The sequence below is a fragment of the Globicephala melas genome, chromosome 13, assembly GCF_963455315.2.
Source record: "Globicephala melas chromosome 13, mGloMel1.2, whole genome shotgun sequence".
Classification (NCBI taxonomy): domain Eukaryota; kingdom Metazoa; phylum Chordata; class Mammalia; order Artiodactyla; family Delphinidae; genus Globicephala; species Globicephala melas.
In genome coordinates, this window is record NC_083326.1 from 73686190 (window position 1) to 73702308 (window position 16119).

Genomic DNA, 16119 nt, shown 5'->3' on the forward strand with positions numbered 1-16119 from the left:
GGAGAATCAAGAATTTTCACTGTTTACATCAAACATTTCTGTATTGTCTGAATTTCATTTTACCATGAATTCTTTTTGCCGTTGGAAAAAAACAATGTATACACATATTTTCTTAATTTAAAAACCTGTAAGTGGAAATTTAAGGCAGAGGCAAAATTGAAATTCCTGAATATCTACTAAGGGATATTCAATAAGGCTTAGCTTCTTAAGAAGCTACCCCTCTCCTAGACAGAAAAACCAAGTTTCACAAAAAGAATACCCTACTGAGTGCCAGGCTTTCAGAGACATAGATTTCAAACTGCCTGGTTTCACCTGAGCTGCAAGTGAATCTTTGTTCCTTCATTTCAACTTCTCCATCACCAATCTTCAGACTATTCCTCCAGGTATTTCTTGGCCTAAGCCCTTCAAGTTTAAAAATGCAGGCTTTGGTTTCTCCTGGCCTTGGACCTAGGCCTAACTTCCTGTTGAATTCTTTTTATCTCCTTCCCTATCTCTGATTCTACAGTAACAACCTTCTTTTGGCTTCATGCAGCCTTTGGAACAGTCCTTCTTGCATATTGCCCCAAATATTGCTTCTCCTGTTGGCACAATTAGATAGTAACCCAAAGCCATAGTGACTAGGCATATGACCACAATTCTGGATGTAAGGAACCAGGCAGAGGTTTGTTAGAGACACTTGTAGAGCTGCAGTGAAGGGGGAAGTAACTCATAGGGAAGGCCCTGGGAAAATAAAAAGTAAAAGAATATAGCACAGTACTAAAACAATAATAAGAAGGGGAAAAATGGTCTTTAAGGTGAATTCTCAAGAGGTTTACATCCAGGGCTGTACACTGAGCAACTATACATCCTCGATGAGGCTCTGTTCAAGAGCACTCACTATACAGCTTTCCAAAGAAAACCTCTGACTGCCTCCTTCTTTATACTTTGGACAATTTGGGGTTCTAAGAAAAGATGACAGACAGTTGGAGACAGTTTTGTCCAGATTATATGCACCCAGCAAAGGAGGGAAAGCCATAATGATACCCAAATAATGGCCAACCATCCCATAAGACAAGAGAACTATTTTTTTTTTTTTTTGGCTGCACCGCACAGCTTGCAGGATCTCAGGTCCCTGACCAGGGATTGAACCTGGTCTGCAGCAGTGAAAGCCCAGAACCCTAACCACTAGGCCACCATGGAACTCCCCAAGAGAACTTTTTGGTAAAAGCGAAAATGTTCATTTCCCTCTCCACCAGCAAGATCAGAGGACTACAGGGCCAGTCACTCGGTAACTGACCAATCTACAGACCACCGGAGAGACACAGCACAACGCCAAAGTACTTGCAGGTTTTACATCAATACACAAAAAAAGCTCTGTCCATTCCATAGTCACTCTTCTCAATTCATGGAAGTTTGGGGTTTCATACAATTACAGAAGGAGTATCTATGAAGACAACACTAAATTTCTAGGCAACTGGGTCACCATTATCTACAACCTGCCTGTCACAGCGCTGACATGCATGGTTCCTTTGACCACTGGTTTTCACATAGCACACATGTGGCATAACAGTGAGTCTGAAACAGTCTAGAGTGCTCTTCTATGGAGTGCATGGAGGGGTAGTGTAATCTTCAGAAAAACAGAGTTCTAATTTCTTTATTAGGTACCCTAGCCAAGAAAAAAAATAACAATCAACAATCTTTTATTGAATGCCCACTCTACTAGTTGCCTGTTTATAACGATAAACAATACAGATGTGATCTCTATACTCAGAGAGTGTACAATCTAACAGGATCCATCAAAGAACCCTGTTCCCCTGACTCTTCTATGGCTGATTCCTCAACCTGCAGGTCTCATCTCAAATGTTACCTCCTCAGAGAAGCCTTCCCTACCTATCCTTTCTAAAGTCACGCTCTTCTTTCTGGTCATTTGCCACCACATCACCCTTTATAGTACCTATTACAATCTATAATTATGTTGTGGATTTGTTTAGTTATTTAAATCTTTCTTCCTACTAGCTTCACACAACAGAAGTCTTGTGTTTCCCACTATATCCCCTGTGCCTTGCTCAATTAAGTATTTGCCAAATGTTGAATTAAAGATCTAGGGACTTCCCTGGCAGTCCAGTGGTTAAGACTCTGCACTTCCAATGCAGGGGGCGTGGGTTCAATCCCTGGTCAGGGAACTAGAATCCCACAGGCTACACAGTGTGGCCGGGAAAAAAAAAAAAATCTAAAAAAAAATAGTAATAAAGGTTTCATTAGTCTACACAGAAGATCTGAATGCCAGTTGGTCATGAGAGGAAAAGTAGGAGGGAGGTGAATCTGGGACTTTTTCAAATAATAAAATTAAAGGTTCTAAATCTCTCCCCATTGGATTGGTCATGGTAGACCTTAGCTGTATGGTCACAGGCATAAGCATCTTTGGTGAGTAAATATGTTATTGAGTGTATGCAACCCACAAAGAAAGTGGCACCAGGGACTTCCCTGGTGGCACAGTGGTTAAGAATCCGCCTGCCAATGCAGGGGACACAGGGTCGATCCCTGGTCTGGGAAGATCCCACATGCCGTGGAGCAACTAAGCCCGTGCGCCACAACTACTGAGCCTGCGCTCTAGGTCCTGCGAGCCACAACTACTGAGCCTGCACGTCACAACTACTGAGCCCATGTGCTGCAACTGCTGAAGCCGCGTGCTGCGCAACAAGAGAAGCCACCGCAATGAGAAGCCCTTGCACCGCAACGAAGAGTAGCCCCTGCTTGCCACAACTAGAGAAAGCCCACACGCAGCAATGAAGACCCAACACAGCCACACACACACACACAAAAAACAGAAAGTGGCACCACTGTGAACACCCCCAACACAGACAGTACTAAGATCCAAGAGTTGAACCTGTTGGCAAAAAAACACCCCAAAATGGTTGTTATGGGTTGAAATTCGTATGTTGAACTCCAAACCTCAATACCTCAGAATGTGACCTTACTTGTAGATAGAGCCTTTTCAGAGGTAATCATATTAAAAAGAGGTCATTACAAGGGCTTAATTTCCAAAATATACAAACTGCTCATACAACTCAACAACAAAAAAACCCAATTGAAAAATTGGCAGAGGACCTAAATAGACACTTCTCCAAAGAAGATATACAGATGGCCAATAGGCACATGAAAAGATGCTCAACATTCCTAATTATTATAGAAATGCACATCAAAACTACAGTGAGGTACCACCTCACACCAGTCAGAATGGTTATCATTAAAAAGTCTACAAATAACGACAAAAAAAGTCTACAAATAACAAGTGCTGGAGAGGGTATGGAGAAAAGGGAAACGCTCCTACATTGTTGGTGGGAATGTAATTTGGTGCAGCCACTGTGGAAAACAGTACGGAGATTCTTCAGAAAACCAAAAACAGAGTTACCATATGATCCAACAATCCCACTCCTGGGCCTATATCCAGACAAAACTATAATTCAAAAAGATACATGCACCCCTCTGTTCATAGCAGCACTGTTCACAATAGTCAAGACATTGTAACAACCTAAATGTTCATTGACAGATGAATGGATAAAGAAGATGTGGTACATATATACAAGGAAATACTACTTGGCCATAAAAAAGAACAAAACAATGCCATTTGCAGCAACATGGATGCAACTAGAGATTATCATACTAAGTGAAGTAAGTCAGAAAGACAAACACCATATGATATCACTTACACATGGAATCTAAAATATGACACAAATGAACCTATCTATGAAAAAGAAACAGAATCACAGACATAGAGAACAGACTGGCGGCTGCCAAGAGGGACGGGGTTGGGGAAGGGATGGAGTGGGAGGTTGGGGTTAGCAAATGTTAAGCTTTTATACATAGAATGGATAAACAACAAGGTCCTACTGTATAGCACAGGGAACTATATACAATATCTTATGATAAACCATAATGGAAAAGAATATAAAAAAAGAATGTATATATATGTATAACCGAATCACTTTGCTGTACAGCAGAAATTAACACAAAATTGTAAATCAACTATACTTCAATTTAAAAAAATAGATGTGGTGTATATACACGATGGAATACTACTCAGCCATAAAAAAGAATGAAATAACGCCATTTGTAGCAATGTGGATGAACCTAGAGATTATCATACTAAGTGAAGTCAGAAAGAGAAAGACCATATTATATAACTTATATGTGAAATCTAAAATATGAGACAAATGAAATTATTTATGAAACAGAAACAGACTCACAGACATGGAAACAAACTAACGGTTACCAAAGAGGAAGAGGGGGTGGGGGAGGGATAAATTAGGAGTTTAGGATTAGCAGATGCAGAATACTGTATATAAAATAGATAAACAACAAGGTCCTACTGCATAGCATAGTGAACTATACTTAATATCCTATAATAAACCACAATGAAAGAGAATATGAAAAATAATATGCATATATAACTGAATCACTTTGCTATACACCAGAAACTAACACAACATTGTAAATCAACTATACAACTATGTAATTAAAAATTTAAAAACAAACAGGTCATTAGGCTGGGCCCTAATCCAGTATGACTGGTGTTCTTATAAGGAGAAGAAATCTGGAAACAGAGACAGATATACAAGGAGGGAGGAGACACAGGGGGAAGACGGCCATCTATTACAAGGCAAGGAGAGCAACCTGGAGTGGATCCTTCCCTCATAGCCCTCAAAAGGAAACAATATTTACAACACCTTGATTTTGAACCTCCAGCCCCCAGAACTGTGAGACAATAATTTCCTGTTGTTTAAGCCATTCAGTCTGTGGTACTTTGCTACAACAGCCCTAGCAAAATAATAGTTTTATATAACCCTCTAAATTTTTTATTTTAAGTTACCTTGGCTCTTCAGTCAAGACTAAATGTTACGATTTTTTTTTCATTAAAAAATCCACACAGCATTAGAAATTCATGGGGATATAGACAGTGTTAAGACAATAAATCACACAGAAAACACAGCTGGACTCCTATGTCATATCATAGTTAAAACTAAATTCTAGACAGATTAAAGATCTAAATGTAAAAAACAAGTCTTAAATTTTTATAATTAATATAATTATAATTAATACAGGAAAATATCGTCATGACCTGGAGGACAGGCTTAAGCAAAACACAAAAGTCAAATCATAAAGGAAATGATTAATAAATTTGACTTCACTAAAAGAACACATCTCTGTTTGGTAAAAGAGTCCATAAGCAAAATGAAAATATAATACCATCAAGAATGTGTAAAAAAAAACCTCTTACACACCAATAATAGGTGAAGGATATAAACAGAACTTTCTATAATGCCTAAACTGTGTTACAAACTGTAGTAGCTTAAATTAGTGAATAACCACTTCAGGACTCTAATACCAATCAGAACTCTGGTATCTTAGCTGCTGCTGTTGTGGAGAAAATCATCTGCAGGCTCTGGAAGTTTCTGCTGAAAACGCTGTTATATTTATGTATCAGAAGGATTCTCAAAAAACCTCCATGTTAAGCATTTATATCTCCTTCTTCTTAGGCAACAAGCATGGCCCATATCTCGCCTTTCCTCTTGAAAGTAAGGCCCACTGTATTCTTTCTACTTCTGATATAGTTCGGAGGATAAGTGTTTAACATGTCCTACACCCCCACTGTCAACGCTATCATAGTATGACTTTCTAACTTAAAAAGTGAATTATACTCTCTCCAGATATGTCAACCTGAGGTTCACAAAAATGAGTCTCACGGAAATTTAGGAGCTAGAAGAGAATTTAGAGGGCATTTTGTCCAAATGAGCAAATGAACTGGGATAAGGGTACCCCCAGGATATATGCAGCAGTGTTGGTTCTAGGTGCTATAGAATAAACCTGACTCAACTCCTAGGAGGGTCAATTTTACACAAATATTTTTGAGTAGAGATTTGACTACTAAACAAAATATTTTTACATGCCAATATGTGCTGGGGACACTTCAGATTCTTCCACTCTCTCAAATTAGAGAATAAACATTGGACAAGATGCAGAAATCTCATCTACATGAGGAGGACATGATAATTATGATGGCTACCATTTATTGAGCACTCACTGTATGCTAGACATTGTGGTTAGAGCTTTACAAACATTAACTCATTTAGTCCTCATAACAGCATCAGATAATAGTAATAGTGTAATTGTTTCCATTATACAGAGGAGGAAACTACGATTTTAAAAAGTGGAAAAACTTTCCCATACTCACTCAGCTAGTAAATAGCAGAGATGGTGTCTGGTCCCAGGGCTGTCTGGGCTCCAAAGTCTGTGACCTTAATTGCTGCCTCAGAAATTTGAAATTGAGGCACAGGAACCTTCATCAATCTTGAACCGGAGGAGCCTTAATTAAGTCACATATCTTTCTGTCCCTCAAGTTTTCTCAGCTATAAAATTACAACAGTACCCATCCCTTCCTTCATCATAATGAGGATCCAGAAGCTTATGGGATACATATGCTCACAGCATCCTAATTTAGAGCTGAAAAGAACGTTGATCACACAAACACTTGAACATGAATGTGTATGGCAGTCTTATTCATAAAAGCCAAAAAGTGGAAACAACCCAAATGTCCATCAATTAATGAATCAATAAACAAAATGTGTTATATCCATACAATGGAATATTCTTCAACCATAAAAATGAAGTATTGATATATGCTACAATGTGGATGAACCCTGAAAACATTATGCTAAGGGAAAGAAGTCAGTCACAAAAAGTCACATATGTATGATTCTATTTACATGAAATGTCCAGAACAGACAAATCCATAGAGACAAAAAGTAGATTAGTGGTTGCCGGGGGTCAGGGTGTCAGATAGGGTGTTAGGTGGAATGAGGAGTGACTGCTAATGGGTACAGGCTTCCTTTTTTGGGGGGTGTGAAATGTTCTATTGTATACTTAGATAGTGGTGATGTACACTTTTAAAAAGTAAATGTTACGGTATATGAATTCTATCTCAATAAAGCAGTTATTTAAAAACAAAAACAAAAACAAAACATGGCAGCAAAGAAATACGTTTAAAAATACTTTGGACAAATAAATCAACTATACTTCAGTAAAAAATACTTTGGACAAAAGCATCACAGAAATATACTACATTTTAGATATTATACATTTCATGCTTATAAAAACACATTATATACATTGTTAGAAAAACATGGCCTTCTACTACTTTTGCTGGTTGTTAACTTGTCCTAGGAGAATCTTAATTCACTTCAAAGTACCCAGTTCCTCTAGTTCCTGAATACCCAGTTAATAAAATGATAATAAAATGCAATCTAAACTGGCTGCTGATGGAAACCCAAGGGGCTTGGCCTGCTTAAAAAGAGAAAGGGAAAAAAAGCCGCAAAACTCACCAAGGGCCTACATTCAAGGCCAGAGAGGATAACAAGAATCTAGATCTAGTGGAAATGTTATCCTCCTATATTCCTTTGGGAACAGCTTATCAGTATTTTCTACAGAGAAATTAGGCAGAGGAACCTCAACTATAAAGATACTCCCTTAGTAAAATAACCAGCAGCATGGAAACATATTAACTTCATATTCTGCTTAACATAAACACATTACCTCATTTTCATTTCAACAGTACTTGCATGAGGTACAAATTTTTACCTCCATTCTATTTATTTATTTTTAAATTTTATTTATTTTATTTATTTATTTTTCGCTGCATTGGGTCTTTTGTTGCTGTGCAGGCTCTAGAGCACAGGCTCGATAGCTGTGGCACATGGGCTTAGTTGCTCCACGGCATGTGGGATCTTCCCGGACCAGCGCTCAAACCTGTGTCCCCTGCATTGGCAGGCGGATTCTTAACCACTGCGCCACCAGGGAAGTCCCCAACCTCCTTTTTTTTTTTTTTTTTTTTTTTTTTTTTTGTGGTACGCGGGCCTCTCACTGTTGTGGCCTCTCCTGTTGCGGAGCACAGGCTCCGGACGCGCAGGCTCAGCGGCCATGGCTCACGGGCCCAGCCGCTCTGCGGCACGTGGGACCCTCCCGGAACGGGGCATGAACCCGTGTCCCCTGCATTGGCAGGCGGATCCTCAACCACTGCGCCACCAGGGAAGCCCCCCAACCTCCATTTTAAGGATAAAGAAAGGGGGCTTCCCTGGTGGGGAAGGGGGCTCACCCTGCCTCCACAAGAGAAGCCAGCGCAATAAGAAGCCCTTGCACTGCAACGAAGAGTAGCCCCCACTCACCGCAACTAGAGGAAGCCTCTGCGCAGCAATGAAGACCCAACGCAGCCAAAAATAAAGTTAAAAAAATAATTTAAAAAAATAAGTATAAGGAAAGGGGGACTTCCCTGGTGGTCCAGTGGCTAAGACTCCATGCTCCCAGTGCAGGGGGCCCAGGTTTGATCCCTGCTCAGGGAACTAGATCCCACGTGCTGCAACTAAGAATTCGCATGCCACAACTAAGAATTCGCATGCAACAACTAAAGATCCCACGTGCCACAACTAAAGATCCCACATGCTGCAACTAAGACCTGGTGCAGCCAAATAATTTTTTTTTAATACAAAATAAAAATAAGGAAAGGGAAGCACAAACAAGGTCACCCAGTTAATGAGAAGCAGAGTCAAGATTCAACATTCCAAGCTCAGTGCTCTTCGCTATGTCATATTCATATTTGCTTTCTCTGGCCACCTATCTTTCACCAGATCAGAAAGCAGAGTTGAGTCAGCTTCTGCTCACGTTATTTTGTAACATGAACTTAGCTCCCAAGAAATAATTTCCTCTTAAATTGTTCTGGTTTGTTGTATTCCTTTTGTAAGTCACCATTAAGAAACACTAGTTCAGAATAATTATGAATTTTTTTTGAACAAATAAATCAATCTGGCCAGGCCTATCTGGTTAATCTTTCATGAATAATGAATAAAGCCTCAAAAACATATAAAATCTTGGAGTTCCCTGGTGGCGCAGTGGTTAAGAATCTGCCTCCCAATGCAGGGGACATGGGTTCGAGCCCTGGTCTGGGAAGATCCCACATGCCGCGGAGCAACTAAGCCCGTGAGCCACAACTACTGAGGCTGCACTCTAGAACCTGCGAGCCACACTACTGAAGCCCGTGCTCCACAAGAGAAGCCACCGCAATGAGAAGCCTGCGCACCACAACCAAGAGTAGCCCCCACTCGCCAAGTAGCCCCCGCTTGCTGCAACTAGAGAAAAGTCCGCACGCAGCAATGAAGACCCAACGCAGCCAAAAATAAATAAATTTATTTTAAAACCCCCCAAAAAACCTATAAAATCTTACAAGGATACAGATTCCCTTCCCGGTTGCTAAAAAAGGTTTTAGAACTGAGTCAGAAAGGCTACTGAGCTGGCCCTATAATGTCTTCTTGAAGAACTTGTCCAGCTCTTCCCTTCCAGCCAGTCAAATGGTGATTTGATTCCCTAGATGAGAAACCTGCAGGCAAGATCTTTAGCTCCACCTACCACCTGAATTCTCACCTTCACGTTCTGATAGCTCCTGCAACTAGCTATTTTCCAAGTTATTAGGCATCTCTCTCCTTCTGTCTCTCCCCTGTCCCCCCAATCTCCCTCAAGATACCCTGTTCCACTCACTCCTTCCATACCTCTCCTTCTTCCTCTCCGTTTCTCTAGTGGTAGCATTTACTTTACACTTCCCTGTGAGGCATGAAGGTTTTGACCAGTCTCAGGGTTCGCATGGGAAGCAACTATGACAAAAACTAGTAAAATAACTTCACATGCTGCCCTAGCTAAGCCTTTCCCAGAGACTTAAGCATCAAACACTAACCATGCAGACAAGGGCAGTGCTCTCCTGTGAACGTTTGTGCTTAGGGATTTTATCAGAGTAGTTCTTTTTCCTCTGGTAACTGAACTCGTTTTATTTTCAACTTGTAAGAAGGTTTGAGGTATGATAGTAAATCCAGCTCTTAATTTTCAAAAGTAGGTGGCTTTAGAGACCAGGGCATAAACAACATTCCTGCATTTGTTAAAAAGTATGTTCTGTATTTAAATTAGATTTCCACCTACTCAGCCCTCAAACTCCTTCTTTGCAATGATTCTACAACCTTGACTTCGGTTAATTAATACATCCATGACACCACCCTATAAAGGTACAAATAAAGAACCTTTACTTAATGTGGAAATAAAGAGAACAAATTTTATATACAGATACACATACCTCCCTTCATATTTAAAGAATAAGAAGGAGTGTACATTCGCAAATGTAGTACCAATGAAAATCATTTGCTCTAGAAAATTTCCCTAAGCTTTTCAATTTAAAGGTGGCACCATTTAACATTTGAACTAAATGCATTAACATAATTTTACCAGTGACAGACTTTCGCTAGGTAAAAGAATCACAGACTTGTAGAGATACAAGGAACATCGAATCACTAAGCAAACACTTACATTTTAAAAATGAGAAAACTCCCAAGTTAAGTGACTGCCAAAGTCCCACAGCTGACTAATGACAGGCAAGGGTCTTTGCTCCTGACACCTAGTTCACCACAGCTGAAATTCTTATAGGTGAAAAATACTTCATTTGTTGATATCAATACCAAAGGCAACAAAAATCAGAACTACTCTTACCTTATATATGGTTGACATTACACAGAAACTCTGTTTCAACTTTTAGTATTTTATACCATAAATTCTTAACTTGTGACTCACCCTGCTGAGTTGATCCAATAACCTTTGGTTCTGTTCTGATAATTCCTGGACAGCCCGTGTTTTTTCTCGATCTGCTTCCCGTAGATGAACCTGCTGCCTCTCCAACTCATCCTGAAGCTGTTTCACATCACTCTCCAGCTCGGACACACGCCCTTCCCACTCCCCTTCTCGGTTCTCAAATCGTCTTCTTAGTTCGTGTTTCTCTTGCTCTAAGTGCTGGGTGAAAAATGAAGAGGATTTTAAAACCATTAAAATTTCCAGGGACTTCCCTGGTGGTCCAGTGGCTAAGACTCCGCGTTCCCAATGCAGGGGGCCCAGGTTCAGTCCCTAGTCAGGCAACAACACCCCACATGCCGCAACTAAGATCCCACATACGGCACCAAAGACCTGGTGCAGCCAAATAAATAAATAAATATTAAAAAAAAAATCCAGATCCTTTCATTTTTCTCTTTTCACACTCTTCTAACTTTTCTTTTTCCTAGTCAGTCAGCACAACAAAACACTCTGCCACATAGGAGAAGTTGCCCATTACACAGCTGCAAAAATATTCCCTTCTTCCAGAGCAGGGAAGGCTGATTTCACAAACAGAATGCCATTCCTACTGATAATACTTAATGTTTACTCTTATCCTTAGGAATGGGGGTTCTAGACTTAGGAACTCACTTGAAATTTAGTAAATCATCCGTTAATTGGTGAAATATACATTTAAACAACTTAAAATGAGTCCTTAAGAAAATTTCTTTTGCTGTCATCTATTATGCCTGGCATAATAGCAGGCACTTAGAATCACAGAATTTTCAGAGCTAGAAAGAACTCCAGAGATGCTTCAGATTAACCACCTTTTCTTACAAATGAAGCAGCAGAAGATAAGAGATTCAATAACAAGCTCAAGGGAGAGCTGGGATTTGTGTCTTAGTCACTTGACTTTGTTTAATGCTCTAAATCACAACTCAATATTTCCTGCTATATATAGCATTGTATTTCAAAATCATTAAGGCAAGTTCAGATTCAGGCCCACTTTATTAAATCATGACTTATTAGCCTTGCATATTTATTTCTGATCTTTTCATTCATTCTTGAGTGCCTGTTATAGGCTAGCCACTGACATAATGGTCCTTACCTTTATGGAGTTTCCATTCTAGTGGGAGAGGTTGATAAAAGTATTAAATTGTACAGCGTGACAAATGGTATGCAGGAAAAGTACAGATGGTTTGAAGTAGCAGCTCGACAGAAAAGAACTCTTTTGGATTGAAGGAAATAAGAACATCTTTTTATTTCTGTGAGATAAATACAAATTTGTCTTTTCAGAGGAAAGTGTTCTCCTACTTAAAAAGCCTAGTATGTACAAAAAAGCCAAGCTATACCTCAGGGAATATATGAAATGTTAAGCAATGGTCCTCAACTTTTGTTGCTGTCAGAAAATCTCTGGTATAATTGTTCAAAATATATCCACCTAAATACTAATTCCAAAGATGTGATTCAGTTAAGAATGAGATGAGGCCTAGGCAGGCATCTATCTATCTATCTAACTATCTAGGTTCTATTGGAAATTCTGATGCACTGAAGGTTGATATCAAGCACTGAGATTGTCTCAAAAAGCTAAGATGAGCATTTGAATCGTCATCTTCAGAGTACTCAAACATCTTTTCACCTTGGGAACCTACACTCTTATTCTACCCAAGTTCTCATCTTTCGAATGTTTTTTGGAATGCCTCTTTTGGAAAGCTTTAAGGGCCAGTGCACAGTTATACAAGAATATCAGTCCCATTACTTCATATCTGAGATGTGCCTAAAAAGAGATTATCTCATTTCATCTTGCCATTTTATTCCCCTAATTTTCTCTGAGAGATTTGTAAATGTTTCGGAAAGTCTAATTTACCCCCAAAAGATGCAAATTTACCATGACAGAGCAGTCAGAAAAATTAAAATTCTGAGAACATCAGCAAAGGCAGTTTTCACTGAAATAAGTGTATATAGCCTCCAAAGTTGACCACTTCAAGGGAATAATTAATTTTGATATAGCCACTCTGGTATATTTGTTGAAAAAGCCACATTATAGTTATACTTTATACAGCCTCAGTTTTGAGCACAGGGGAAAAGGAATGACAAGAGAGGGACTTGTACTCCTCAAAATGAAAATTTTCTGCTCTACGCTTCCCTCACTTTGCTAAACTTCCAAAAATGAGAATGTTTTAGTCACTATACAAATTTCAGAAAGATGAAATGCAGAAGTAAGTGGTAATTACCAGCCTAAAACTGTGATACTTGGTTTTATTGAGTTTTTCCAAAATGGAAAAGATTGAGCAGAAGGAAACAGCAAGAACTCAGTAATCACAGTGGTACTGAGAGGCCAGATAAATTAGGTTTGTGTTCTAAAAGAACAGAGAGACTTAAAAATATTCAGCAAACAGCTGTTAGTGAACAGCCCAAGCAAGCAACTAAAACAATCTAATCCACTTGCAGGGGGTGGGGCAGGGTTGAGGACAGGTGGTGCTGATCAGTCTATTTTGTCCTTACATTTCTTTGCACAAGTGACAAACTTCCTAATTCAGGTTTCCCAATACTTTAATTAAAAAAATCAAGACTTTCCTATTAATGAACATACAGAATTTAGCCTTTTGTCTACTCTGAGAAAAGAAAGGTTTCTCCTAGAATTATACTTTCAATTAAGGCTAAATTAACCAGTAAACTCTAGGCAGAGTATCAGCAAGTGTGGAGGTCAGGCTCTGCCCATGCTATTCCCTGCTTCTTGGGGTTATATGGTATTTTAAAACGTAATATCTACAGCTGAAACTAATATAATGATGTATGTCAATTATACCTCAATAAAAAAAGAAAAAAGTTAATGTCAAAACTATCAAGGTCATCAAAAACAAGGAAAGTCTAAAAGTGTTACAGGAAAGAGGAGACTAAGAAGATACATAAACTAAATGCAAGGTGGTATCCTGGAACAGAAAAAGACATTTGGCAAAGGCTAAAGAAATCTGAATAAACTAAGGATATTAGCTAACAATAATGTATTAGTATTGGTTCATTAATTATGGCAAGTATACCATGCTAATGTAAGATGTTAATAATAGAGGAACTGGGGGCAGGGCATATGGAAACTCTCTGCTGTACCATCTTTCCAATATTTCTGTAAATCTAAAACCATTCTAAAAAAGTTTATTTAAAACGCTGAAAAAACAAAAGTTAGTATCATTAGCCCACCTAAAATTGGTTGTTACAGAAATGGATTTCTGCAAAGAACCAAAAAAGCAGTGCTATTCTCCCAGGTCCAGGATATGGTTCTTAAAAAATACAAAGAAAAATACTATTTTTTAAGTGGACCAAGCACTGAATGCAAATAAGGACCCCTGCGTTTGCTTATCTAAATGTACTACCCAATTATGAATCATTTTCCCCTTACTTGTTTTGCTTCTTAAAAAAGAAAACAGTGCTAGAATCATTAGAATTGGCCTAGGGAAGGGGGAAGAAAATGTAATTGAGGAAAGAGATTACCTCTGCAGTAAGAGATAATTCACTCTCAGCTAGAATGGGAAAAAAGGGAATCTTGGACTTTAAAAACATATATATATATATATATATATATATATATATATATATATATATTTTGCCGTATGCGGGCCTCTCACTGTTGTGGCCTCTCCTGTTGCGGAGCACAGGCTCCGGATGCACAGGCTCAGCGGCCATGGCTCACAGGCCCAGCCGCTCCACGGCATCTGGGATCTTCCTGGACCAGGGCACGAACACGTGTCCCCTGCATCTGCAGGCGGACTCTCAACCACTGCGCCACCAGGGAAGCCCTAAAAGCATATTTTTAAAAAACTAAACAACGATTTAATCTCTGAAGAAAAAAGTGTATAAACCCAAGTTACTTAGTTCATATTCTGGGGGAAAAAAAAGAAACTACTAAGGACCTGGCTGGATATGTTTTAAAAGCGAAAGGGCTAACTGTAGATGCAGAAGAAATAAAATATCTAAAGGCATTAAAAAGAAAAATTAAGCATATGAGGGGCTTCCCTGGTGGCGCAGTGGTTAAGAATCCACCTGCCAATGCAGGCAACATGGGTTCGATCCCTGGTCCAGGAGGATCCCACATGCCACGGAGCAACGAAGCCCGTGCGCCACAACTACTGAGCCTGTGCTCTAGAGCCCGCGAGCCACAACTAGCTCGTGCTCTGCAACAAGAGAAGCCACTGCAATGAGAAGCCTGCGCACCACAATGAAGAGTAGCCCCCACTCAGTGCAACTAGAGAAAGCATGAGCGCGGCAACGAAATAAAGGATGCAGCCAAAAATAAACAAATAAATAAATTTATATTAAAAAATTAAGCATGTGAAAATCTAATTCAGGGAATGAATAAAATACAGGATAGTCAATTTAAGGGTGGAAAAAAAATGACCAAAACCTTACAATCTCTCAAATTAAATTGAATCTTCATTCATCTTTAAGAGATGCCTAACTAAAAAACTTCTATGTTAACCTTTAAAGACTTTAAAGAGTGTGCCTTTAATGAGAGAGCAGTGTAAGATCAAGTACTTTACGTTTTAAATGACAAAACACAATCTTGGGTTTGGCGCACAGAACTGGAGAGGTATTCAATAATAGCTAATGAATAAGTAGAAAAGATCTTGAAAATGACTTGGTTCTGAAATTAGAAAGGTGCCAATTTTGAAGTAGTAAGTAAGCAGATGGGACAAAAACAAAACCAGTCTCATTATTTAATAGTCAAACCAACATTCTCTCAGAGTCCTCTCGTGTTTATCTTTCAAACTAACCCGTGAGAAAATGTGTTCGACTCCACTGTCTGATAGTTTGTAGAAAATTACAAATGTTCTTTAAAGTAATGGCTGGTTCTCTACTCCTAAATGTTGAATTTAATTGAAAATCTAGCAGAGTGGTTGTATTAAACTTTAGAAAGAATTTGTTCAAGCAGACATTCTAAAATCTAAGCTGCTTAAAAAATATACTTACAGGTGTAATTTGCAAGGGAAAACTCACTTGCAGGTATCAAATGAAATAGTCCCGTTATAATGAGATTTGTCACTCTCGTATTAATACTAAAAGAATTAACAAGAAACTAATGACAATACCTTGATAATTTTAAGTGTACTTTTTAAAAAAAACAAAAACTTTTAATGATAATTTTCAGATATACCTAGAAGAAACTGTACAACTGAACCCCTTCATCACTCATTAATATTGATTAGTGATCAATATTTCACTTTTTAAAAGTTATTTTTCAAATTGTGGTAAGGCATACATAACATAGAATTTACCATATTAACCATTTTTAAGTGTACTGTTGGTTTAGTAGTGCTAAGTACATTCATACTGTTGTGCAACCAACTTCCAGAAATTAAAAATAAACTTTTAACACTAGAGTTCATATGCTGACCTGAGAGGAGTGAAGATTTTTTAAAAGTTTAATAAGAGTTTTAAACTATTTTATTACTGTCTATCAAGTCAACAGCAAAAAGT

General features: G+C 38.7%; 1 protein-coding gene across 3 annotated transcripts in view; it reads right to left on the reverse strand.

The window, feature by feature from the left end:
• Positions 1-16119, reverse strand: part of LOC115855349 (BICD family-like cargo adapter 1) — a 96617-nt gene that overhangs the window by 78375 nt on the left and 2123 nt on the right. For all 3 annotated transcript variants that reach the window (XR_009566330.1, XM_030860526.2, XM_030860524.2), the window contains exon 2: positions 10636-10851. Coding sequence is in view for 2 of the 3 variants with exons in the window: in XM_030860526.2 (XP_030716386.2) it covers positions 10636-10851 (216 nt within the window). In the remaining variant the exon portion in view is untranslated. The remainder of the gene's footprint in view (positions 1-10635; positions 10852-16119) is intronic.